At 41.8% G+C, this 25,209-nt stretch overlaps 2 protein-coding genes across 3 annotated transcripts; both read right to left on the bottom strand.

Annotated features, from left to right (window-relative positions):
- ethe1 (ETHE1 persulfide dioxygenase) lies at nucleotides 1–13,801 on the bottom strand. 2 transcript variants are annotated; one of them, XM_088620476.1, is made up of 7 exons: nucleotides 13,247–13,800; nucleotides 8,906–9,050; nucleotides 8,606–8,754; nucleotides 7,823–7,952; nucleotides 5,513–5,602; nucleotides 4,662–4,778; nucleotides 1–3,002 (listed from the first exon to the last, which is right to left on the bottom strand). In XM_088620476.1, the coding sequence occupies exons 1-7, from the start codon at nucleotides 13,448–13,450 to the stop codon at nucleotides 2,956–2,958; spliced, it is 882 nt and encodes a 293-aa protein (XP_088476602.1). In that variant the 5' UTR covers nucleotides 13,451–13,800; the 3' UTR covers nucleotides 1–2,955. The 2 variants fall into 2 exon arrangements, with proteins under 2 accessions (XP_088476602.1, XP_088476603.1); XM_088620477.1 differs by lacking the exons at nucleotides 1–3,002; nucleotides 4,662–4,778 and adding an exon at nucleotides 4,804–4,844 and having other exon boundaries at nucleotides 13,247–13,801.
- Nucleotides 13,802–16,239: 2,438 nt separating this feature from the next.
- Nucleotides 16,240–22,987, bottom strand: LOC148640170 (transmembrane protease serine 3). Its single transcript, XM_088620662.1, has 8 exons — nucleotides 22,852–22,987; nucleotides 21,794–21,904; nucleotides 21,107–21,150; nucleotides 20,458–20,623; nucleotides 19,143–19,321; nucleotides 18,079–18,174; nucleotides 17,132–17,274; nucleotides 16,240–16,615 (listed from the first exon to the last, which is right to left on the bottom strand). Exons 5-8 carry the CDS (start codon nucleotides 19,255–19,257, stop codon nucleotides 16,403–16,405), a joined length of 567 nt encoding a protein of 188 aa, XP_088476788.1. The 5' UTR covers nucleotides 19,258–19,321; nucleotides 20,458–20,623; nucleotides 21,107–21,150; nucleotides 21,794–21,904; nucleotides 22,852–22,987; the 3' UTR covers nucleotides 16,240–16,402.
- Nucleotides 22,988–25,209: the final 2,222 nt, after the last annotated feature.

Raw genomic sequence — 25,209 nt, forward strand, 5'->3', positions numbered from 1 at the left:
GCAGGTTAACAGATTTATTTGATTCAGCTATTCCATTCCCCTACAGAGATGACCCTGCTGCGGTGTGCAATGTGATTCCAATTCTCACCTATTAACTGTCACATACAGGATAACAGTTTCACATCACACTCCCCAGGAGCTACACCCATCGGCAGATGTTAAGTTCTGACTATGGTACAGCCACTAAATAAGCTTATTAAAAGGACATAAATGCTTTTAATATAAAAATCTGTTCATTTCGTAAAAACACTGCTACAAATTAGTACCACCTTGTAATCTCAACTCTCTGTTGGAAGATGACAATCACCATGCAAAGGCACTAAAGGAAATAAATATGTGATTCATTGCTTGACTGGTTCCACAAAACAAAATCTTGCTTCCGATGAAGGTTCTTGCAGAATACAATGTGTTGCCTGACTGGAACATTTATGTTCAAGTTCTCCCTGTCCTGTTAGGAGCCTGTGACATTTCCCAATACTGTTGGTCCAAGTTTTATATAACCCCCTTCAGCATTTTCCCACTTTTCTATTTCTTATTTGCCATAGAGTGGGACAAGGTGCTCCTCTTTTTAATTTTAAGCTTTTAAAACCACACAGTCAACCTGCACAGCAACACATCTTGCATGAACTGCACTGCCGTAACAACCTTTTATTGCTTATTACAAATTGACTGATTTCTGGAAGCTTCATGTCTAAAGGTAAGAGGATTTCTCTGTAATGGAAGAACATCAGACCTGTAACTGCTGAAAGAAGTCATCCATCTTGTTTAATTTACTGACTCCACCACCTGGTACTGAGCTTTGAAAGACTCTAGTGAATCACCCCCTACAGCCACTGTCGATTAATCAGTTTTTTTACAATCACCCACAACTGGTGTATAAAGTCAGTTTAAAGCAGTTCTTACCTAGCTTTCTGTGCTGTATGTTTATGACCATTGAACTTTAATATGAGTTGAAATTTTTAATTATTATACAAATTACAAATGTACAACCTATTCAAGTGGCTCTTTTCCAGGCATTTCCTTGATCTCTAGTCTACAGTATTGATTTCAGGCCGGCATAAAAATCAAATCTTGATATAGACACCATCAAAGGCAGTCTGAAACTTCATGTTTAAATAAACAGATTTTAGTGCAACATAGTACCATGGTGGTTAGTATTGCTGGAGCCCTGGGTTCAATTCTGAACCCGTCTATGCGGAGTTTGTAAGTTCTCCCTGTGTTCAGGCGAATTTTATCCAGATGCTTTGGTTTCCTCCCACAGTCCAAAGACAGACTGATAGGTGAACTGGCTTCTAGGAAAACAGGCCCTGGCGTGTGCGTGTTTGTTTCTGTGTGTGCCCTGCAATGGTCCGGTGTCCTGTTCAGGGTGTACAGTGCTTTGCGCCCCTATCCCATCGCTGGGATAGGCTCCGGCTCCTCCCGTGACCCCAAATTGGATGAAGTGGTTAGATGGATCGATAAACAGCATCTACTGCTGAACAAACATTCCACTGCTCCCAGAAAAAAGGAAAAGAACAGTTTAGGAACAATTAATAGGTTTATTCCATGCTGAAAAAAAGAAGAAAGAGAACACAACGTTTTCGGCCGTGACACCTGAAGAAGGCTCCACGGCCGAAACGTTGTGTTCTCTTTCTTCTTTTTTTCAGCATGGAATAAAGCTATTACTTGTTCCTTTGCAGGCTACGCATGCTGACGCAGCTACCCACCAAAGAACAGTTTATGCTGACCACGGCAGCCAATTCCAGAAAACACTCCATTCCTTAAAAACTCTATTGGATGCCTTCCCACAGATCGATGCCTATTGCACGGGGCAGCTCCAGACTGTTCCCTAACTGATCATTCCAAATCCACCTCTTTCCTGGGACTGTCACATTCGGTTTCAGTGGAAGGAACAGGCTTGAAACTCAACAGACTAGCACTGCTGATCTGCCACATAAATTCCAGTCCTCAAGAGCAACAACATCAGCAGATATCCCTGATCTTTAAAGTAACCAGCTATGTTCAGGAAGAGGTTCTTTTTCCCAGAAGATTTTCAAGCGCTTATGAGAGTTTAGAAACAAAATTTGTTTGTCTGGTTGCTCGCTGACTTTCGATGAGCTGTTTCTTGATGAATTCCAGAAACAGACCAATTGGTCTGAAGAAACACCATTTATGTTCAGCGACCAGGGACAAACGCTCTGTTTTATTATTCTTGTTATTTAATTTCTTAAAAAACCCGTGCATGACATTCTTATCCATTTTCTTTCTGATTACAGACTTCTTTTTTAGGAGGATGTACTGTCTGATATGGGCACTCCAGCAGGAGTTTTTTTTTAAGCTGTTTTCAAAAAGAAAGGACAGAGAGAAGTTGATGTGGGAAGAATGAGTGTTACATTTTACGGCAGACATCCTTTATGGTACATTTACCATAAGGGTGTTAATGTGTGGCACAACACCCATTCTGAGAACATTCTCAGAATTTGGACTATGGGGGGAAACCAGATCACCCAGTGAAAGCCAACATAGTACAGGAGAACGTGAAAACTCCACACAGAAGGTATCCCCAAGCTGGAATCAAATTGTGTAGCAGCAACTCAAACATCAGGCCATCTTGCTGCCCTCTGCAGTGTACAGCCAGAGCAATAAAAGTGCTTTCTTTCTCCCAAGTGCCAAAATCATATTCACCTTCTCTCACCCAACTAGCCTTATTTCCCATGGTTCAGGCTAAATTCTATCGCTACTGCAGATAAAGTTCTTGCAAAATTCTGATCTGGGAATTCAGCTTCTCCTTTTCAACCCAGCCTATGCCTGCACAGTGAACATGGAACGTGCACATTCACAGAACAATTTTGCAATGAGTCCAAAAAACGATGGCAGTTGAACAAGGTGGCATACATTTCAAATTAAAAAGTCACAATCAGCACAATAATGATCATAAAAACAGACAGAAGGTTATAATCCACTTCTTTGCCATCTTCACACGTTCTGGATCCCACAGACAAGGTTGGCAGGCACAGCAACATCTGTGGAAGAAACGGAGAGACGGTTCTGTCTGTGAAGCAGATAGACTGGAGGCACTCAGTCCTATCTGTGGAGCCTGGATCAACCATAAGCCACATTTTCACTCAACACTCCATACTCCTTTCAAGACACTTTCTTCTTGGGTGCTGTTATTCCTAGTGCGTGATACAAAACCACACATCTGAGCAAATGAAACTAGCCGTGCACGAAAGAGCTGTGAACAGTCCCCAACTGTCTGATCCTCAAGAGGTACAAGGGGTTTATGGTTTCATCTCATCTGTGCTTTCAATTTCCATTTGGACTCATTATTTAGTACGCACACTGTGTTCACTGTGTTTTCCCCACCTCCTGAATAAACAAGGAGTTAGAAAAGAAACAGAAAGCCTTCTCTACATTATTCTGGATCCCCTTGACTGGACACTGTCATATTAATTGGACAGATTCACACAGTCTGGCTGTGTGATCTTCAGTATCTAATCAGATTCTTAAAGGCTTCAGGCATTGGAAGGAATTGCAAAGTTGCCCTAACTGTGGAGCACAGCAAACAAAAATGATCTCAGCTGGTGGCAGCTCGCTTTTTGAAAATCGTTAGGTTTTCTGTGGCCGTCCCTTGACGCTGTTGCCTAATTGGGCTTTTCACTAGCCTTCGAGGGTAAACTCGTCACGCCCCGTTGCAAACAACGTGAGAAACAAAAACAAGATAATTGGCAAGCACTGTACACCCAGCAATCTACTCTGAAGGTAAACAAAATGGAATAGCCTTGCTGGCACCTCTCTGAATGTAGCATCGTGAAAACGTGCAGGTGTGCCGCTCCCGAGCTGAACAGACTGGGAAGGTCAGCAATACAGTGGCCCTGATAGGTCAGCCAAACAATATACGAGCTGCCTCAGATATGCCTCCAACTCTGGTATATTAGTTTCAGTTCAAGCATGCAAAACGCAGAGTCTCACTTAAGAAGCCTTTTATGGGAACCAGTTGTGAAACTAAAAAAAGCACCAGTGGGTATGAGGTGCCAGTGAGTTTTTTGCCACCCTAGTCATGAATAGCTAGCTACTGCTTGGCAATTCAGACTTTTTTACAGGATGTTAAACCAGTAATGAAGTGTTCTAACCTTTTTCTCCCCTTGAGTATTTTGCTCGCTGGTCACCGTTTTCTATCCATCCATCCATCACTTTTCCAAATCAGAGTTGAGCTTGAGCCTATCCTGGCAAGCAATGGGCACAAGGCAGGGTACATCCTGGACGGGACACCAGTCCATTGCAAGGAAGACACACACACTCACACCTCGGGTCAATTGTCCCTGAAGCCAATTACCCTACCAGTATGTCTTTAGACTGTGGAAGAAAACTGGAGCACCCGGAGAAGACCTACCCTAAACCCTACACAAACATGTGAGAGAACATTCAACTTCATGGAGATAGCACCCCAGGAATTCAACCGAGGGTCCCAGAAGTAAGAGGCAGCAAAGCTAACCAATGTACAGTACCACTTTGCCACTCATACTCTAACTTATCACCTTCATTATGATCTGTGATTCTAAATTCCAACCGCAAAGCCCAACTTCTAGAAAAAATGATAGGGACCGGATTTTCTGAACACCTGTCTGGCCAGGATGTGTGTGACAAGCTCTTGCAGCGAGGCCATGGAGACGCGCTCTTACCAATCTGTTTAGGCTTGGGAAGGTTGAGGTTATTCATGATCTTCACAAACTCCTCCAAGCTCTTGGTCAGACGGGGGTTGAGACGGCGCTCCTCATCCACCGTGGAGACTGACTGACCTGAGAGAGACAGCAGCACACTCAGCCTGGCCTGGGGCTTTCACCCACATTGCCCGAGGAAATCATCTGGAATGACAATCAGTGCTGACAGCTACAGCAAAGGGCACATTTGTGACACTGCTAGTTGTCTATAGTGTAGTGAAGTCGTTATTCATCATATTAACAATACCCCCTTCATTATGCATGGTTTAGCCCCTACAACACATAATAAAAAAAGTTATCTCCTCTTTATATTTTATACTTCATAAAAATCACTAAAAGAAAAATGGGGTTTATTTTACAGTGATCTTTTGCACCACTGGCCAAGTTATCTTCAAGATACCACTGAGTCTTGATTTCCTTTTTTAAAAAGAGTTATATCTTATCTTAATGAATCAGACTTGTCCTATGGATAAAGGTTAAAACATTATTGTATCAGCCCCCTACTTACTTATTCATTAACCCACTTTGCAATCTTATTTTTGTTTTCCTGACCTTTGGATTATACACTTCCTGCACACTAAATGTGCCCAAATTTCTCTTTACTTCCCCATTTGCCACTAGCCGCACCATGTACATGTTCCTAAAGACTGTCTCACTGGTCAAATCTAGCCTTTATTATATTAAATATATTGAGTCTGACATCATGATAAACACTTAATTGCAGTGTCCAGTGTTTAATTGCAATAAAATCTCAACCAGCCATTGGGAGCTGTCTCACCCTAGAGTTAGACGCTGGAGGAGGAGTCTCTTACCCGTGTAGTCGTGAGCAGGGTACACCAGGCACTCTCCAGGCAGGGTGAAGATCTTCTTGTGCACAGACTCGTACAGGGCTGAAGCGCAGCCTTGAGAGAAAGAGACACTAAACAGCATGGGGGAAAGCGTCGGCAGAGGCCTCTGCTGTACCACGGCAAAATTGATCATGAAAAGCCTAACCACAGAAAGTGGGGCTTGCCATCCTGACCGATCAAAATATAGAGGGAACCCCCCCCCCCCAAAAAAAGGGCAAAGCACCCCAGATGACTTACAGTATGGGTCGCTTACACTGAACCTGAAGTCAGACTCAGACACTTTATGTCCAAGTTGTTGGTTTGGAGCAGTGTTTACAGTGCTGAAGAATACATAGGCAGGGGAATGCATTCAAACCAGCAGGATGGGCACAACGGATCTGGCCTTGAACAAGATGTTGAGGTTTATTTGTTCCATTCTGCCCAGATCAACAAATGGGCAATGGACTAAAACATACTACCTGGGGCATGGGGGAGGGTTAAAGGATGGGGGGGTCTTGTGCTCTCCATTTGCTCAATTGGGGTGCAAGTGAAATAGCATCACTGAATGCTCAATCAAGAACCCCGTCTATAGTATTTTTAGTCTACAGGCTCTTATGTAAAAAAACCTGGGTTACAATTATTCTTACTGGACAGAATTTAAAACAACAACACTCACAGTGCCACAGACCGGTGGTGTAATTGAAATTGGTGCGTTATGGGTCCAAATAAAAAACACAGTCTTGCTAAAATATCTAGTTTGTACCAGAACCATTTTTTTTTTCTTTTGTAGGCAGTACTGGACTGCACAGGCTTACTTTCACCAAAGAATTTACAAACGGACAGCACCTGCAGGTGGGCAACAAGGAAATCATTCATCTATTACCATATCATTAGTGGAAAGCAGCTTATTCTTACGAAGGATAGTGGCAACCCCAGGGAAAAATGTGAGATTGCACCCTAGATAGGACACAAGGTCTAATGTGGAATACACTAAGAATATAACTTTGAAACGATAAATAGAGCAATGGCTTTTCCATTTAGCAGTTAATGTTTAATCTTTAATGACCAAGATCCTCACTAAGATCTGAAATGTTCAACACCTTCTTATGGGATGCTATGCTTTGCTATAGAGGCTGGAAAGGACAAGACTTGAGAGTATATTTGGTGTGACAGCATGCAAACCCAATGCAGCATCAAACAGAAGAATCAATGTTCTGTAACTTGTTTTGTACGTTGATATTTTTCAACACAACCTGCATCACGTCCAGTAATGCCTTTCAGACAACAGACTATTTTGTTTCTTTGAAAACTCCAGATTGTCAATGAACTTCACCATAATCTGTAACATTCATAATGTGTATTACTGCGTATTTTCTGTAACACGCTACATGTAGTGTGAACAACAAAATAAAGGCTCAATTGGTCTCTGAAGTAAAATACATTTCCTAATGCTTTTTACATTTCAGAAAATACTTACGAAACCTGGCCATGAGGATGTGTCTAAAACATAATAAAACTCATAAAGATGTGTCTGGAATCTTATAATAGTGAAACCCATTGCCCTTGCTATCATAGCATGCGTGTAGGAAGGTGGGAAGAATCTGGCGAAGATGAAGATTATTCATTTGAATATGGACAGAAAATGTAAACTCCACATACATTCCCAGCCCAGGACTGAACTAACCACAGTGAGAAGGGCTAACCTCCACAATACTGTCTGAATTTTTTCTGCTTACATAATTCTATTTGCATTTGTCTTGTATTTCAACAAAACGCCAAGTGTAATTACACTATTTTCCCTGGTATTAATCTACATTTTTAAGATGGTAATGTTTGCTTGTGATTCATATTCACACACAGAATTTCAATAACTAAAAGGGCTGAAGAGTGGAGAAAACTGTTTTTGATTAGAAATTGATTAAACCCTAAAAAAATAGGATAATACAATTATACAACTAACCAGTTCAACTAAATAACTAAAATCAGAGGTGGAAATGAAAACCACAGGAGTATACAGCTTGCGGTGCCTTATCTAGCTGTGTTTCTGGGAATCTGCTTTGCTCTGTTGCCATCTAGTGAGACAAAACCTTATTACAACTACAACCGAAAGGGTTTACACAGTTACTCAATAACATACAGTATCTATGTGAGATTGAATTTAAAAAAGGAGAAAATGAATCGCAATTTTTAGATATCAATAAAATGACTGTCAGAAAATACCACCCAGCGCTCATGATAATAGAGAATACTGCTCCCTTTACTCAATGGGGCTCGACTGTGGTTTGCGGTCAGTACCTTGCTGGAAGTCAGTGCGTCCGCAGCCCCTGATCAGCAGTGCGTCGCCGGTGAAGGCCATGCTCTGGTCATTGAGGACGAAGGTCATACAGCCGTCTGTGTGTCCAGGAGTGGCTCGAGCCTCCAGGGACTGAGAGGGCAAACAGGTAGATGATATAAAAAGCAATATGGAAAGCAGCCGTCAATTCAGCTACACACTTACAAACCTAAAAGAGACTTCATCTTGTGGCATACCTGTCAACATTGAGTATTCAACTGTGTAGTTAAAGCCCAGGGGTTACAAACAGGAGGATAGATCAGGAAAGGGGGTATCTTGGAATATCTTCACATCCATACTTCAAAAGGCATCACCGCTTAATGTCTCCGGTTTTCCATGGAGACAAGATGCCCCAAATTAAATTTAAAATCCAAGCTAGACCCAAAGGGCTTGACATTATCGGCCATGTCCTCTATTCTAGACATACATTATATACACTACTCTTAGCTTTCCTGTTGTCACTTATCAAATATTTACACATAATTGAACATTGCTTGAAGCAATGATACTTATTCTTGCAGTCTCATGGTTCCCTTATTTAATTAAAAGCATCCTGCAAACTGAGAAAAGCCGACATTTTGCCTGAAGTTCTTTTAACTGTGGTTGCTGCAAGGTAAAAGCTCATTCGAAGCAGTAAACGAAGAGACAGTTCATTAAGAGTAGCATTTCAGAAAGTTGGAAGCTGTAGCAGAGGAGCACCTTCTTAGCAATATGTGCTTATCAGTTTCTCGGGTGCGTGGACGTACATATCTGCCGAAGGTAACTCTGTCTCCCTCCTTGAGGTGGATGTCGGCGGTGGCCCCGCTGTCCTTGGAGATGGCACTGTGACAGCCAGGCAGTCTTTTCTTCAGCAGTCCCGTGCCGGTGATGTGGTCCGCGTGACAGTGGGTGTTGACTGGGTGTGGAAAAAGATGACAAAAGGCCACGTTCTGGCATGAACAGTCGTCAGTCAATCTAGGGGGACTGAGAGAAGAGGGGCTGATGGGTAGGCTCTTTGCAGGTGGGGAAAAGTGTGAAAAGAGAGGGAAAGTCACGTGGCGACAGACCCGCAATTGTGAGGTTGAGCCCCAGATCTTCCACCAGCCGAGCGTCCCGTTCCACTGTCTCCAAAACTGGGTCGATCAGAACCGCCTCCCTGGTCTGGGCGTCAGCCAGCAGGTAGGTGTACGTGCTGCTCTGCGACTCGAACAGCTAGAGGAAGAGAGAGCGTGACAGTTCACCACATTCGGGCGCGTCGGAACCTTCCAAAGTCAACTTCGTGGTCAAACCAGCCCTTCTGCTGTGCCCGAAATTACACAGATACAAAAACAAGACAGATGGAAGAAGGGGGAAGAAAAATCCTAAATCACGCACATCATATGCAAAATACAAAACGATGCTACATTACAGTGAAGATAGAATCCACCAATTTACCAAGAAATATTGTAATATTTATAACAGGGAAAAGGCTGTGTAGGAGTGGTCACTGATAATATTCAGAGTTCTTCTATTTAAAAGTGTTGCCTATATGGAAGTAACAGATGATCAGTCACAGCCAAGTATTTTCAGAAGCAGTGTGGACCTCTCTCTCCCGCTGTTTCCTCTCCCGAGAGGCTAAGTTGCCCTGTAAAAATGGATCATGGCTTCCTGAGACATACTGTACCAAACTTTCTGAGCTGCCTGAGAAAGTAGTCTCTTATGGGCCCTGATGGACCATCCAATCACTTCTTCACTTCCAATATCGTGTGCAGGGTCATTAATGTGTTAGCACAGTCACAAAGCTGCTTGGGTGAGTTTGGAGCAGTCATCACTAAATGAGAACACACTAGGAGGCTTTTTTTGCCAATTTTCATGCTTGAGTTTTTCATGAGCTGAGCATCCAGTAATTTCAAATCATTATACAGAACACTTTCACTGTGATTCGTCTTGCCTGCTAAGCTCTGCAAAGCTGAGTTCCCATGATGATTTGCTCCACAGAGACATACAATTCATCAAGTTAGAATACACAGACAACTTACAGTACATTCTTGACAGTCAACTGTATGGCAACAGGCATTATAGAAGAGTTGTTGATTCAAAAGACTGGGACAGATGATCAAAGTGCACATTAAAAAAACATGAAAAAACTCAGAATTGTACACTAGATGTTCAAGGAAATAATTTATATCTATAAACTACTGTTATTTAATTCTTATAGGTAAAATACAATTTTAATTCCGTTCTTGAAAAACTTGAATATCCAAAGCAGAAGCAGTTTCATAAAAAAAAAACATAAAAAGTGTGTTTCATTGAGATTGCAAATACACTAGGCTGTAACCACAACACTCCTCCCAGGAGGTTTTGCGCACACCTGTTTTTATGAACTTGAACAGACTCAGGCCTTATTATGCACTTCCTGAAAGACCATCCAATCAGAAAGCACCTGTGGACCTTTCACTACATATCCACTGTTGCGTTCACTGCTGTACTACGTGACAGGTATCACAATCTATTTTTTTTACTGATTCATGCTTCCTGTTGCTATTAACAGCTTGGTAAATCTTGGTAAATCTGCACCTTATTTACTGCGGTTGCTATACTAAGTGAGCATGAACAGGAACTTTCTTTCTTGATTTTCACGAGACATCTTAATATCATTTGACTAAACTACATAGGTACACACAACATAAGCGCAGAGAGATCTGTTCAGACTTTTAAGTCTTACTGCCTGTACATAGTGCTGTACAACAAAGAAAACTTTTTTAGTTATATTTTTCCATCAAAGGAAGTATATACTACAATATATGAACACTTTCTTATGTAAAAATGCAAACATTAAGGGTTAAGGAGACCAAGAAAACCTGCAGAGACACAGGGACAGTAAAGCAAAAATACACAGCTAGGCATATACTAAGTATTTAAAGAAACATAACAAAAATATAACTATCCTTACACATGCATGTTTCTAGGACAATATAGCATATACTGTCGATTTTAAATTTCAATTGTTTTGGGGGGTCATTAGAATTAATTCCTCATTCATGACTGACTTGACTTTGACTGATTTTGAAAAAATTACAGTACCTTATTACTTAGAAATCTGATAGTGGATAGGTGAAGACGTAATTTAAAGCAGAGCCATCTTAATATCTGCAGAAGCTGCGATGTTAATAAATTTGAGTCATTAACAAGCTACTTGAGGTTGTTTAAAGGCTGGACTGGAATGGAACAACAGCAGAGACACCAGCCCTCCAGACTGCACAGGAGCACCCTGACTGACATGACTTAGTAAATGCAGCATAATAATTCTTATAACTAAGATTAACAACTCTATCCAATGCCACAGAAGATAGTTTCCAGTAAGTTGTGAGTTTCTAACATTACAATACTGTGTTCTAGAATTTGAACCATTCTGGACAAAGGCTTAAGAAATGACATTTAATCTTTTTCATTAGGGCAGCTGGTGACTGTTTTTCCTTTTTTCAAAATCATGTGCAGAAAGACATTCATTAAATTGTTTTTAATGGTCTCAGAAGTGTGGCTTGACAACAGATTCTACCATCAAACGTTTTCAGACAAATGCTTCAGTGTGACAGGTCCTAACAGGTCGCTAGCATCATGCTTAATCCACTGGACAGAGTGTCTTGAGGGTCATTAACCCACTCTAGGGAACACAACCGTACCACCCAGCTGCCAGTCATTCAAGTGTACTCCTCTGTAACACTTACTCCATCACGGGTTTATACATTTAATTGCAGTCATAAACTGAAGTGATTACCTTACAGTAAACTAAGATAGGTACCACTATAAAAGATAAGGGTTGTCAAGGTTCACAGTGGTAAGCACTAGATGAAGTCCTGTAGTTTCTAGCACTGAATGTAGGAATTCCCACCAGAAATGAAAATACAATGCAAGTCATTATTCTTCCAACCAACAACACATTGCTCCCAGTAAATCTGCATTGCACACATTGTATTATACACAGTGCAATAATCTTTTAACAGTAATAATCCAGCAACAGTAATCACACATAATTTACCACTGTATGTGTTTTAACAAAGGTTGCAAAATGAGACCAAAGGTTTGCTATGAAGAGCTGAGCATGTTTTAGGAATGTAATTAATGGGAACTTTGCATTTTGTCAAGAAGGCAACAAAACTGATCTTGACTAGTGTTAGCATGTCTTGTGCACCAACTTCAAAATGCTGCCACCTACACCACATACTGTAACACAAAAAACATTGTGTACTGCAAACAGAAAACTGGGAAGTACTTTATTGTACATTTACAACAAACATTCTCCTATACCATGGTACTGAGGTAACAACAAGACATTAACAAATGCTAGAAATCAACCAATCTATATAAGCCAATGTATACCGTAAATAGTGACTCAATGTTTTTCTATTTTCTACTATGATGCATCAACTGAGTTTATCGGAAACTTTGGCAATAAAGAGATTCAATTCTTGTTTAGGTTTAGTGACTTTTTAACACAGGATGGATTTTATATACTGATGCAGTTCGTGTGGAATGGAGAAATACTGTACTTCAAACATCAGCCAAAGGTCAGAGAGTCAGGTTACCATTAAGTCCTACACTGAAATAGGCAAGGTCATGCTCACAAAGCAAATTCAATGGGGATTTTCAAAACATTCCAAGCTGCACAACTCATTGAATGCTACTGCTGATAAAGATTTTGTGACTTTCTTCAATGAGGAACCCAAAGATTTGTGTTGAAGTGCTGACTTTCCTCAAGTAAAAGGAAAAACTGAACTATACTGGCTGGCTAAGTGATCTCTTTGTAACTGGTAATGACATTAATAACACTAATAACAGCATTAGGGTATTAATTATTTCAATTTGACTTAATGCTTGGTTCCAGCTTCCATAAAATGGCAGTATTGCTTCTCCCAACCCTTAAAATTCACGCTTTTCTATGTAAGGAGTCTGGTACAGGCAGCGCCACTTCTCCGTCAGTTGTCACTCAATAGCCATCACTTCAGCAATTAGCAGGATGCTTTTAATGACGCTAGACTACAGTAACAACAACAGCCTAACAACCTACTACTGACAGCAACTTGGTGACGCTGTGGATTCGGTCTATATTTGCGAATTAGTAGCATAACCCAGAAAGTTAAGACGTAATTTATTTTAAAGCATCAGGTATGACAAAGTTAATGATATAATTATTAGGCTTACAGTTCTTTCAATAAATTGCTTTAAAGTTCAGAATTCCATATGAAAGGCTTTAAAATGTATCTGAAGTTTGTATTTTGGCACATAGTAAACTTCCTGTTTTTATTCGGCAGAGCGATCACTTCAGTCAGCGTATCATGGGAGCTGGATGACCTCCGAATGAAATCACACAGAAATAATAACAAAATAACGAGACGATCGGGATCAATACTAGTGACCCCACAGCCCACCTGTCTGAACAGGAGCCCGGTCCTCTGATCCATCCTCACACTGTAGTGTCTCCAGCTCCTGCGGTGCAGCGGGTGACAGGAGCTCAGTGAGCCGAGGAGAGTGCGAGTCAGACCGGCTTGGGACCCGTTCGACTGCCCGGCAAGTCTGACGAGCGAGGCGAAACCAAGGGCGGATTTGGACGTGCGGAGCACCGCAGAGCTCATTCTTATAATGATCGGGTTGTCAGCCAAGAAGTCCTGATATAGTCGGGTTTTGCCAAGCCGGTTGGGGCAGTGTGAGTGCACAGGCCCAGGGGCGAGAAACCAATTGAAAAGTGAACTTTCCTCTCCCCAGCTCCGTGGCCTATGTGTTTCTCATTGCATGACTCGTAGCAGAGATACTTCCTTGACGGGGTGACGGAGCACGTAAGCGTAAAAAGAGTGCCCTTAGCCAGAACAATAAATGTTACCTTTTATTGCCCAACTAAATGTTTACGCGATACCACCGTAACATCCAAAAGGACATTTTTATTTATAGACCCAAATTGTAAACCCTTCCGCCCCACCTACAGTACGACACGTACGCCCGCCCCCCACGTGTGTTGTTGTAAAATAGCTAGTAAGAGTATTGCTTTGTCACAAAAAAATAAAACAAACAACAAAAAGTATTGCTTTGTCAGTACAAAAAACCTGCTGTTAGAATTTTGTCTGCTTTTATTTCCCCAACGTATTTTAATTCTTCATGATTCTTCATGTTTTTGCACGGTAAATGATCAAAACTGAGGCGTTTTAAAAACACTGCTCTTCCCAAAATTATTAAACTTGCTCACAATAGTTAACGGCGTCTCATACAGAGTGAAAGTGAGAGTGTGTGAACAAAAAAAAAAGCTTTTTATGGGGTCAAACCGTATTGGAGAGAAGTGAAACATTTATCTGGGATTAGCAGATTCAACCATTTGGTGCATTATCATTTCCAAGTTAACAGAACTGACTGGTCCAAATACCAATGAGTGACATATATCAAACATCTCCCTTCTTAGGGACATTTCTTAATTTCTTGTGTTAAAAAAACATGAGCTTTGTTCTTTTTTTACTCTTCCTAAACAATTTTTTTACATTCCCCCCCACCCCACAAAACGTTTTTGGGAGGCCCTAACACTCTTTCATCAAGCACCTAATGATAAAATGTATTTGTGGTGGGTTTTTACCATCATGATTGAAGTGATGGTTGAAATGTGGCAATACAATTAGGAAAATTAAATTAGTTTTTAAGCAACTCCTGAACACTCCTACACCTTCTCTCTCTCTGTGTGTGTCTCATGGAGAGCAAGCTGGGGTATGCAAAAAGACAAATTCCTCATACAAGAAATTGTATATGGCCAATAAAGTGATCTTATCTTATCTTACGGTAAGTGAATTATGTCCTATTTTGTAGCAGCCAGTTGTGTCTATGAAGCTGCTCCAGAGTTTTCTCTTCCTGTCTGATCCCTGCCAATCGCACATGTACATGAAACCACGCTTGGAAAATGTTGAAAAATAAATTTGTATTATTAATAGAAACCATAGCTCTATAGGTTTATTTTAAACGAAGAGAAAAATGAAACAGATGAAAGAGGATTCAAATAATTGTTCCGATTGATATTTGACTAACTTGATGTTAAATACGGATATACGGTACACATCCATGTCTCCGTAACACTGAGAGCTGGTGTATGGGGAGCACACTGGTGCACTTTGGCTGTCGTTGCATCATCCAGATGGGAGCTACACATTGGTGGTGATGGAGGGGAGTCCCCATTACCTGTAAAGCACTTTGAGTGGGCTGTCCAGAGCATGTGTCAAGCATGACCCTATACCGCAATACACACTTTGGTCTTTGTGCCATGAGTTAAAGTCTGGGCTTTCAAATACAAGTAAAGGGTCTTTCAACTGCTGTGTTCAACATGTTGGGAAATGAGTAGCTCTCCGAATGATGTGGCTTGTCTGTTGTCATTGTTCAAATTACCCCTGTTTGTTCCTTTCTTGGATCTCATACGTGATAGCTTGTCTGGTGACAAATAACAGTCACACACTCAGTACCTGACTTTTTATCCAAAGCCCTTCATGTACAGTAGTCCTAATGGTTGTCTTTCTGTCATGGGTGAATTTTGCAAAGCAGTGTTTTCTTGGCTGCAGTTTTAAATGGCTTTGTTAGTGAGGAGGAATCAGGTGAATGACTGATTTCTGCCTAGGCCAGCACTTTCAGTGAGTGTGTGCCAGTATCTAGAATGTTCAGAAAAAGGTATATAATAAATAATAGAATTATGGCATATTGTCTCACTTTATTACTGCAAGTTGAAAATTGTTTCAAAAAGATTACAAAATTATTTTTAATAAATATCTGTTATTTCTTATGGTGATCCTCCCCTCTTCCCCTCACAAAATGGGTGATTATTATAAAGGGATTATAAACATTTGTTTTTTTGCTCTCCACCTGGGGGAGACTCAGGGCAAATCCTTGTCTGCCTGCAACAAAAAAAAGAGAAAAAAACTGAGTTATTTAAAAAAATAAACTGAAAGGAACATCACTCTTTTGACCATTTAAAGTTTAAGACTTAATACAAGAGCTCCTGTACATGTAACATGTTGGCTGCCTAAGATTAATTCTCATTCCTTAAAGCTCCTCACATTGTGGAGCTCAATTTCAAACATTTTCTACATTTTGAAAGGTGTACAGGAGTACAGAACATTGTACTGTACAACTCCTGTTTATATATTTGTTTATTGCTACATGTCTGAAAAATGTCTGAAATGATGCCTAGCATCAAGTCGCCCTACATCCGCGGCTTAAGGGCATAGGCCTCCTATCGGCGTCTTGACCCTGCTGAGTCCGGAGCTCGAAGCACCTGGCCTCTTCAGTCTATTTTTAACTTTCTTGTCCCTGGTTCCTTGTCCCTGTTCCTTGTTTTTATTCTTGTCTTTGTCTTGGATGGACTTCCCGGTTTTTGGATATTAGACTGTACCCTCGTTTTCCTATTTGGACTGTTTTGGACTCGTTTGCCTGTGCCATGCCCCCCGAGCACCGGCTCAGCCTAGTCATGCCCCCCTATCTGTCAACCCGTCCTGATCCCTTCATCTCCTCTCCTGATGTCCTTCTCCACTTACTTCCGGATTATACTGTCTGCATAGGGTCCTGAACTACACTTTGCGGGAGCCTGGCCCGGCTCTCGTTACAATTCCAGTGCCAAGAGCCCTTGCCTGTATGTGATAGTAGAGCCAGTCCAGCAGCTCAGTCACGTTGGTATAAACCCCAGGGCGGTTTGGCCGGCCACATCCTTCTCCCCAGCTCACCACGCCCACCAGCTTCCAGGAGCCGTCTGACAGGCACACCAGCGGACCTCCACTGTCGCCCTGAAACAACACAGCACCCTGCACTCCGGCCCGAATAACGTATGGACACAACCTTGCAGTGGATTGTGCAGTGTTAGTAATATGTATGCATTAGCACTTGTATGACAAAGCCATGTTTTCACTGAAAGGTTTCCTTGGTAACAGGAGGCATTGATTGCGCCAAAGAGCTCACGCAGAGACAATATTGTCAGGTGTCTCTCGTTCATGTCTGTGTGTAAAAACAGTTAAAATTCACATACAGTAGTTTTCCAACATCCCTTCAATGGGATAATTCATAGCTCAGTTATCATGAAAACAAGAGGCAAGGGTACTTCAAGGGTGATAAAAATAACCCATTGGTGGTCATTGCAGTCAATCCCATACCGAACGTCCAAGGCAGAGCAAAGAAGATACTGTATATACAGTGGGATACCATGAAATTGTGCACCACTGGGAAAGTTGATGAACAGTATTCATGTTACAGATTTTGGTGCAGACTGCTGAATAAGATCTGTGGGGTCTCCTCGGGTTTCTTACCTGACATGAGTCGATCCCACCGTCCATGTAGCCTGCACACACCATGCGAGGGGTGATGTTGATGCCATATATATCCATTGTGCTGCAAACCTTGTTGTTAATGAGCAGAACAGGAGCCTCTCTGAGAACCAGAGAGATAGGGCCTGCAGAGGAATAAATGGATGTCCAGTTGACGCCACAGTGTGGACAGTGGACCCCCTCTTTCTCCTGAACCCACTCAATGAAACTTTGCAATGTAATGGGCAACGTTTCTGGGTTTCAAATTCCCCTCAGACCTTAAACCCCACAAAATCTTATTTGAATTTCAGTCTGAATATGTCACGCAGGTGAGAGTGCTTTCAGTCCAATGCAGCTTGCAGAGGAACAGCAGTTTTTTTCATGGTACCAAAGCCCAGGAAATAGTCTAGCAAAATATAGCACTGGGTGTCAGGAAAGGACAGTCGGTTTGTAACCGACTGTTAAAGCTGAGTCTTTTCGCTTCCTCAGACCTGGAAAACATCAGGTGATCAAAACATAGAACAGAATTATCCTTGATGTCACAGGCATGGTATACAAATAGGTTAAGGGACCAAAAGATTTAATCTTTTATAGAATGAGGGAAATTAATTTCAGTACTGAAAACACTCTAAGTCAATCCAACTGTAGAGCTTCTTCAAGCTGTACAATAAAACATAGTAAGAGAATACAAATGGAACTAAAGAGAGAGAGATTTTGAGACTGAAAATTGGATGCACTTTATATACAGATCAAGGGGCAATCTGGAAGAATTGATGATAAAGCTGTCTCCATTTCCTTGGGGCCATTCCCGAAACAATTCGGTTTCATGTCTCAGTAAGCTGAATGACCTCCTTTTGACTGTAAGAGTACATATCTTCTAATAGCTGCTTGTTTTTTGAGTGCTGGTGAGAGAACGTGTGTTTGCTGAAGGAGGAGTGTGAAACACTCACCCCCCTCTGCCATGAAACCCCAGCCTGAGATCCAGCAGGTCTCTCCAGAAGGGAAGATCTGCCCATAAGCAGGCAGGCAGACTGGCCGCACCGTGTCTAGCAAAACACAATGCATCATCAGCACTGTTTCTCCGTCGTGTCACTCCGGTACAGTGGAAATCAGGCAACAGGAACTGCATGTTACTCTCACCACTGATTATCTGTTACTGGACGTTTTTGATGTTTTAGTGCTCCAATAATTGTTCTTAGTTCTCATCCAGGAATCAGAGTTTGTGGAATCAATCAAGCAAAACCCCAGGATAGGCAATATTCCCAACTAAGAGATAAAGTTCCCATGGATACCAGCTGTTAAAGGGATCAATAGACACCCTTTAAAATGTCACAGTTCTATCACGTTTTGGCAAAAAATATAAATTATTTTATTATTATGTTTAACAGCGTATTATTGCATTTAGTTTGGGTGGTAAAAAGAGGAATGTCTAACACCCACTTAGACTAGGAGAGGACATTTAGTCTTTTCAGGGCTTTCAGACAGAAAAAATCCCAATATAAACTTAGTCATGGTATAAATCTGAGCACCACTACTCTTACAACCCCCTAACTTTTCAAAGAATGACTAGCAGTTGGGAACTCAGTTCCAGACCTAATCTGATCTTCAACTTCTAATACAGTAGATCGCCTCCTGTCACCAGGGGTAGAGAAAGTTCGTGGTTCAAAGGGAAAAGTATCACTTTTTGGTCCAGCATTCCCATTTCTGGCAGATAACTAATAACTCAGTCTGCACAAGTACATACAGTATATCATAAGATGTCATGAAAAATACATAAGAGTAAATGAAAACACAAAATAAAATTGACTTATTTAAAAATCACACAAGACAGGGTTAGACAGCCACTCCCATAGACAGACCATCATTAATTGAAACAGTCATTCACATGGTCATGCAGATAATCAGACAGCTAGAGACAGATGGGGGACAGTGTAGCCACAAACCCAGAAACAACAGTCACGGAAGCAGACACAGTGACACACGGTGCTCTCCCATCATGCTGTGGTGTTCTAACCTGTGAATGAGATGGGGGTGGCAGTCCGGAGCAGAGCGATATCGTAGTCATTGGTGCTCTGCTTAAACCCAGTGTGGTAGTGGATTTTTTGGGCATTATACTGAGTGCCTGACATGAACCCACTCCGGCTTACTGTGCCAACAAGCACTTTCCATTTCGCAGGTGACAGCAAGTCATACCTGGATAGCACAGGGAGACACAACTCAGGGGTTAAAGGGAAAGGGAAATAAACTGAGAGAGAAAGCAGCAGAAAAGAAGTCTCTCAGCAGTGTTGAGGGAAACAGAGGAACCGTCTAGAATGGCAGTGAATGGCAGGCAGTAAATCTCTGGGGGAAGAGAGATACGACAGGTAGACAGTGGTGCGATTAATGATTTCCATTGAAGGATTGTAACAAACCAAGACACAGAGAAGTATGGAAAAGTCAGATAACCCAGCAGTGTTTTGAACAGATACTGCAAATAGTTATAATTTAGAAGTGTTTATATAAAAACTGCATGTTTGTGTTGCTTTGCTATGGATGCCTTATTTTTCATTTAATGTTTCTTTATTAACCCTATACAATTTCTTGCATTAGGAATGCGTCTTTTTGCATACCCCAGCTTTTTCTCCATGGAGACACAGACACAGAGACAGGGAGAGAAGCTTGGGGTCAGAGCGCAGGGTCTGCCATTGTACGGCGCCCCTGGAGCAGTTAGGGTTAAGGGCCTTGCTCAGGGGCCCAATGGAGTAGGATTCCTCTGCCGGCCGCGGGATTTGAACCGGCAACCTTCCAGACACAGGCGCAGATCCTGAGCCACAGAGCCACCGCTCCGCCCTTGTCAGCATACATTTGTATCTACAGTGTATACATTATCCATTCCGTTTTCGAATGGCTTCTTCCCCCAGCAAGTCTGTCCCAGCAAGCAACAGGCCCAAGGCAGACTGGATGGGATGCCAGTCCATCACAGGGCAGACACGGACACGCACACACTCACACCAGGGCCAGTTTTCCCAGAAACCAGTTACCTACCAGTCTGTCTTTGGACTGTGGGAGGAAACCACACCACCTGGGAGAAAACTAGTGCGAACATGGGGAGAATGTACAAACTCCACACAGACAGCAGCCCCAGTCCAGAACCGAACCCAGGCCTCCAGCCCTGCGAGGCAGCAATGCTAACCACTGCGTAAATAGATGTATTGCATTATAAGTTGAACTGCATTAGGGTATTTAATATGAGAATGAATAATCATGGCCCCTGACTACGTGTCAGGGAGACAGGTGAAAAGTAGAGGCAGATTAAGGGTTTGAAAAGACCCAGGTAAGACTTTACTCACAGAATGAAGCAATGTGCAGCTGTGACTACCCAGCGCTGTGACACCACTGACCCCCCACACACGTGCCGGCCCTCCCACTGAAGGCTGGCCTGCCAAGGCCATCGCCCCAGTGCGGCCACAGTGCCCCCCAGGATGCGCCCTGGGGTGAGAGCAGGGCGGCCACAGTCTTAGGGGTAGAATTAGATTAGATTAGAACGATGCTGTTAAAATGATCAGCTGTCTATAAGACACAACACCCTGCGTAAAACACAGTAGGCTCTATCGACTTATTGTTACAAGATTTCTGGTAACTGAAAAAAACTATTACCTTTGAAGTAGTTTTAGACACTTAAAATATTAATTTTAGCCTACAAAGAAAGTTTAGTTTTTCCTGTGCGTCATGGGACAGAGTGAAAATGTGGAATACATTTTGAAACCTAACAAAATCAAGTCATTAGCACAAAAGAACAAATGCAAGGCATGATATATTCATTACATTCCTGATCACTGTGCAGAACATTAACTGAAAAAGGTATACTGTATGTCTGTGATTTTTTATTTTTCATTATTTCTTGTATAAAATTGCAATGACCACATGAGTCACAAATGAATGTCTCTGACTGACCGTGATCACAGATCACAGACAGTGGGTAGCAGAGGTAGTCCTCACCTGTGCAGTGCAGAGACACAAGCTTATCCTGGGGGCAGGCAGCACTACAGAGAGCACAAACACATTGAGCAGATTATGAAGGGCAAAGCACACATTGATTTGCCTATAACTTAACCAGATTCTTGTCTGTAATAGGTCAGGAGTAAGAGCTCGAAATCTGGATAAAGGTTACCAGATAAGAAAGGTTGTTTGGTCCATATTTGGTTTAATTGGGAACTCAATAGTGTTTTGTGCAAGATCTCATTTAAACCAGCATGCAGATCAAACTTGTGTTTTGTGCAGCAACCATCAATAATTCATGGATCCTGAGGGGACTCCACTCAGAGCACAATGTATTGGAAACAGTAAGGAATCTGCAATCCCAAAGGGCTGGTCCACAGTATGCGAAGCAGTGCCGTGAGCATTTTAAGTTCTTGTAACAACGGCGACAACAGTGCTGTTATTGTTATCAGGAAGAGCTACAGCAGTGCACTCCAAGCTTGTAAATTGAAAGGAGGTGGTTGATGACTGTGTAGAGTTCTATGGACATGTGCATGGTATTTTCATTTCTCCCATGATGGGATGATCGCTTTAAGCACTAATCACTTTTACAACTCCAGTCTTTAACAGATCTGCTCTTTGTAATAAGATGCTTTTCTTTCCAAAGCAGTAAAGCACTGGTCAGCTGTGTAGTCAGCGGACACTCACATCGGTTGAAGTGGCTCCTTGTGCTCAAACTCTGGTTCCTTAATCAGTGCCAAGCTGCCCACATCCTGCTGCTGTAGACTGCTAAGACTTACTGCCTCTGATTGGGGTTGACTGGGAGCAGAAAGGACAGATGGAGACAAATACAGACCCACAGAAGAAAGAAGAAGGGAAGAAGGAAAAAAAAATTTAACTGACTTGGCCTTTAGAACACTTGGATTTCCTCCTGCTGAGGATCAAGATCCTCATTTAAACAAAATACTTTTCTCCTATTAGGTGTCTCTTGATTTTAAGCGTGTTTCAGGCACAATGAAAATATTGAAGCCAGTTGACAGAATACATGCTACGTACCAATTTGGTACTGTAAATAGGCCAAAAGGCCTACTCACATGTGTATCCTTCCTTATGTTCTTAAGGCATTCTATGTAAATAGAGAGACCATAGAGAGACCTCAGTCTGACCCCAAACAGTCTCAGAAGATCATTTAATCTCTATAGTGTTTAATACTGCTTACAGTATGATAGTCAGAGTGGACATGACTGCTAGAATCAAGTTAGTGTCTGTCAGAAGAGATGCTGCTCAAATACAAAATCAAAGATAAATCTACTGATCTCCAATTTGTAAGATAAAACATATTTACATGGGCAAATCTTTAAACTAAATTCAAGACAGCCTGCGGATACAGTGTTCATTTTCAAAGAGTTATGCAATAAGTAATGCATAATTGCATAAGTAATGCAATTTATGTAGAACTTTATACATTTATTCAATTTTTCTTTCATTTTTATGAATAAAGAAATCTAGATTCACAGATCACCTTGTGCATTGCATGCAAAAAGAACTGTGATATATGAGAAGTAAGGAATACAAAATATTTCCTTATAAGTTGTCTGTGCAAAATATACAGTATATAGAGAGACTCACTACACAATACCCATCAATTACTGACACACTCATTATATAAATTACATGGTAGTGAATTAGCAATTCCTTAAGGCTGCAATTTTCTGTCAATGCAAGCATTTGATGAGATGGGTGTGAATAGGAGTTTGCAGTGTCACCTGTTGATGCCCAGGACATCACAGGACAGGCTAGCGAAGGTCTGGTTGAATCCTTGGTGGCACACACTGTAGTACTTCTGCTTCTGATTGCTATAGAGACGCAGTAGAGAGCTCTGCCCCCAGAGCAGCACTGGATTCTTATACTCCTCTCCTGCGCACAGACACACAGCAGTGTTCACACTCCGGAACAGGCAAGGCACTGACTGACAGGCAGATAACGACACCACACAACCAGGCTGCCCTGTCTTCACAGACAAGCAAACAGATGACCAAGTGGTTAAATCAGTTCCAAGTGAATCTCATTCCTGGTTCAATTTCTATAATCTTTGCAATTAAATAAAATGTGCAACTGCTTGTGTGATGTGGATTGCTTTTATGCACCTTCTGTCAGGTTATTTGTGAAAAACACTTTGTGGAGACACTCCCCACAGAAAGCCATAAGGACAATCATAATGGATAATTCCTTGCAAGAACCACTGTGTGTATTCAGCCCTATTACAAAACAGAAAAGGTTACTGATTCATTGCTTCACTTAATTAAGGAGGAAGTTTAAGGAAGGCCAGACTGAGAGAGCCCAAAGTATAATTTAGCAAAACTAATGGTGTTTATTTCCTTGTTTTCTTGAATTGTTTCATGGGATCCTGAATGATCTCATAATCAAGATAATCAAAATAACATAATCAAAATGTAATGTTTTTATCTTTGAGTACAATGTCCCTGACCACCATAACAGCGCATTCGTTTGGACATTTAAGCTAACTTGTAGCATCAACTTAGTTTTTCTTGGAGGTTTTGCATCCCAGTAGTGACCAGGACCAATCTTAGCAAATTTATGACAGCTGAGAAGATCAGATCTGGGACTCCCAAATGACTCTGTTGTGTCATTGGCCAAACATGACTGTGATTTCCCTAGCAGCTGTACACAAGCAGCACTGGGGTTTGAAAAAGAGCAGTTAAAGGTCAAGTAGAGAGATTTCAAGACGAATGAACTTCCCACTTCAATAGTCTACACTATACAGTACATAACCATTTAGGCTTCAGCTACCTGTTAATTATCCTTTCCATGCAATAAGTGAAATTTAAAAAGGATTAGATCCAGTGCACCACTGATGGCAGCACACAGTGGAACTGGAGCTCTAGCCTAGAAGCTGCTCTGTCTGACATCACCCATACAGTAGGTGGTCTTCAGGCGCTTTACTCCAAATCCTGATGTAGTGGTGGCAGAATTTGTTTCTCCAACAGCTGTGAGTGATATGGGACCAAGAATCAAATGCCCACACATCCTTTGATGGTACTCCCTTCTTTCCACACAATGGAACATGGAATGCAAAAGGCAGAGCTGTCATGCAGAGTGGACGTCTAACACAGCTGTCCTGGGGAACAGAATTGACCTGTAAGTGCCTGACCAGCCACTAGGGGGCAAAGGCATGTAGTGAGTCAAAGATTCTCCAGCTGACGTCAATCCATCCAACCCTGACTCAGCCACTTGTAGTTAATCTTAACTACAGCAGGCAAGAAGCTCAGCCCAGACTAGATCCAGTAACCAAACATCCTGATTTATTACTGCTGAGGGCTACCAGACCATTTCTACCTGTACTGAAGTTTCCGGTGTCATTCGGGAACTGTTTGACCTGGCAGGGGAAGGTGGTGATGGAGTCACTGCAGTTCCCACTCTCACCACAAGGCGTGCCAAGGTCCCAGCAAGATGGCTCCTTGCCCTTCTTGGGGAAACACACAAACTTCACTGGTAGAGGGAAAGGAAGGGAGAGGTCGGTGACAACAGCTTAAATACAGCTCCTGAAGCTGTTGCTGGCATAGAAACAAACTCTGCTATATCCTGAATGAACATATTCAAATACTCTAGTCTATCCCTAGCTGAGTCATGAAACCTCACCCCAATTCTCAGTCTGTACATACTGTATGTACTGTAATAAAGTACAATATAGTTCTTGTGTTACTACAAAATCCTTGAGTATAGTGAAATATATGGTATGTAGAACACTGAAAAGTGATTATGTACTAAGCTCTAAAAACAGCACCAAATTCACAGTTATTATGTTGTTTATCCGTCTCTGCTCTTCTGTGTGTCCCTCAAGCTCATTTACAGTCTATGGGAGAGAGGGCCTTCTCTTGCTACACCCCAAAACTCTGGAATTCTGTCCCCAAGGATATCAGAGAGTCACCTAAACTCTTTCAAATCCAGACTCAAAACCTTTTCATCAGAAAGGCTTTTATTTAATAGGTGTCTAGTGTCTGTTCCTTACTGTCTTCTTCTCCATTCTAAATACCTGTCTTTAACTGTGCTAACGTTGTTATCTCCTGTCTTTGTTAACTCTCTTTTTTCTTGCCTTGAAGTGC

The sequence above is a fragment of the Lepisosteus platostomus genome, chromosome 26 (genome assembly GCF_059453375.1).
Source record: "Lepisosteus platostomus isolate fLepPlt1 chromosome 26, fLepPlt1.hap1, whole genome shotgun sequence".
NCBI lineage: Eukaryota > Metazoa > Chordata > Actinopteri > Semionotiformes > Lepisosteidae > Lepisosteus > Lepisosteus platostomus.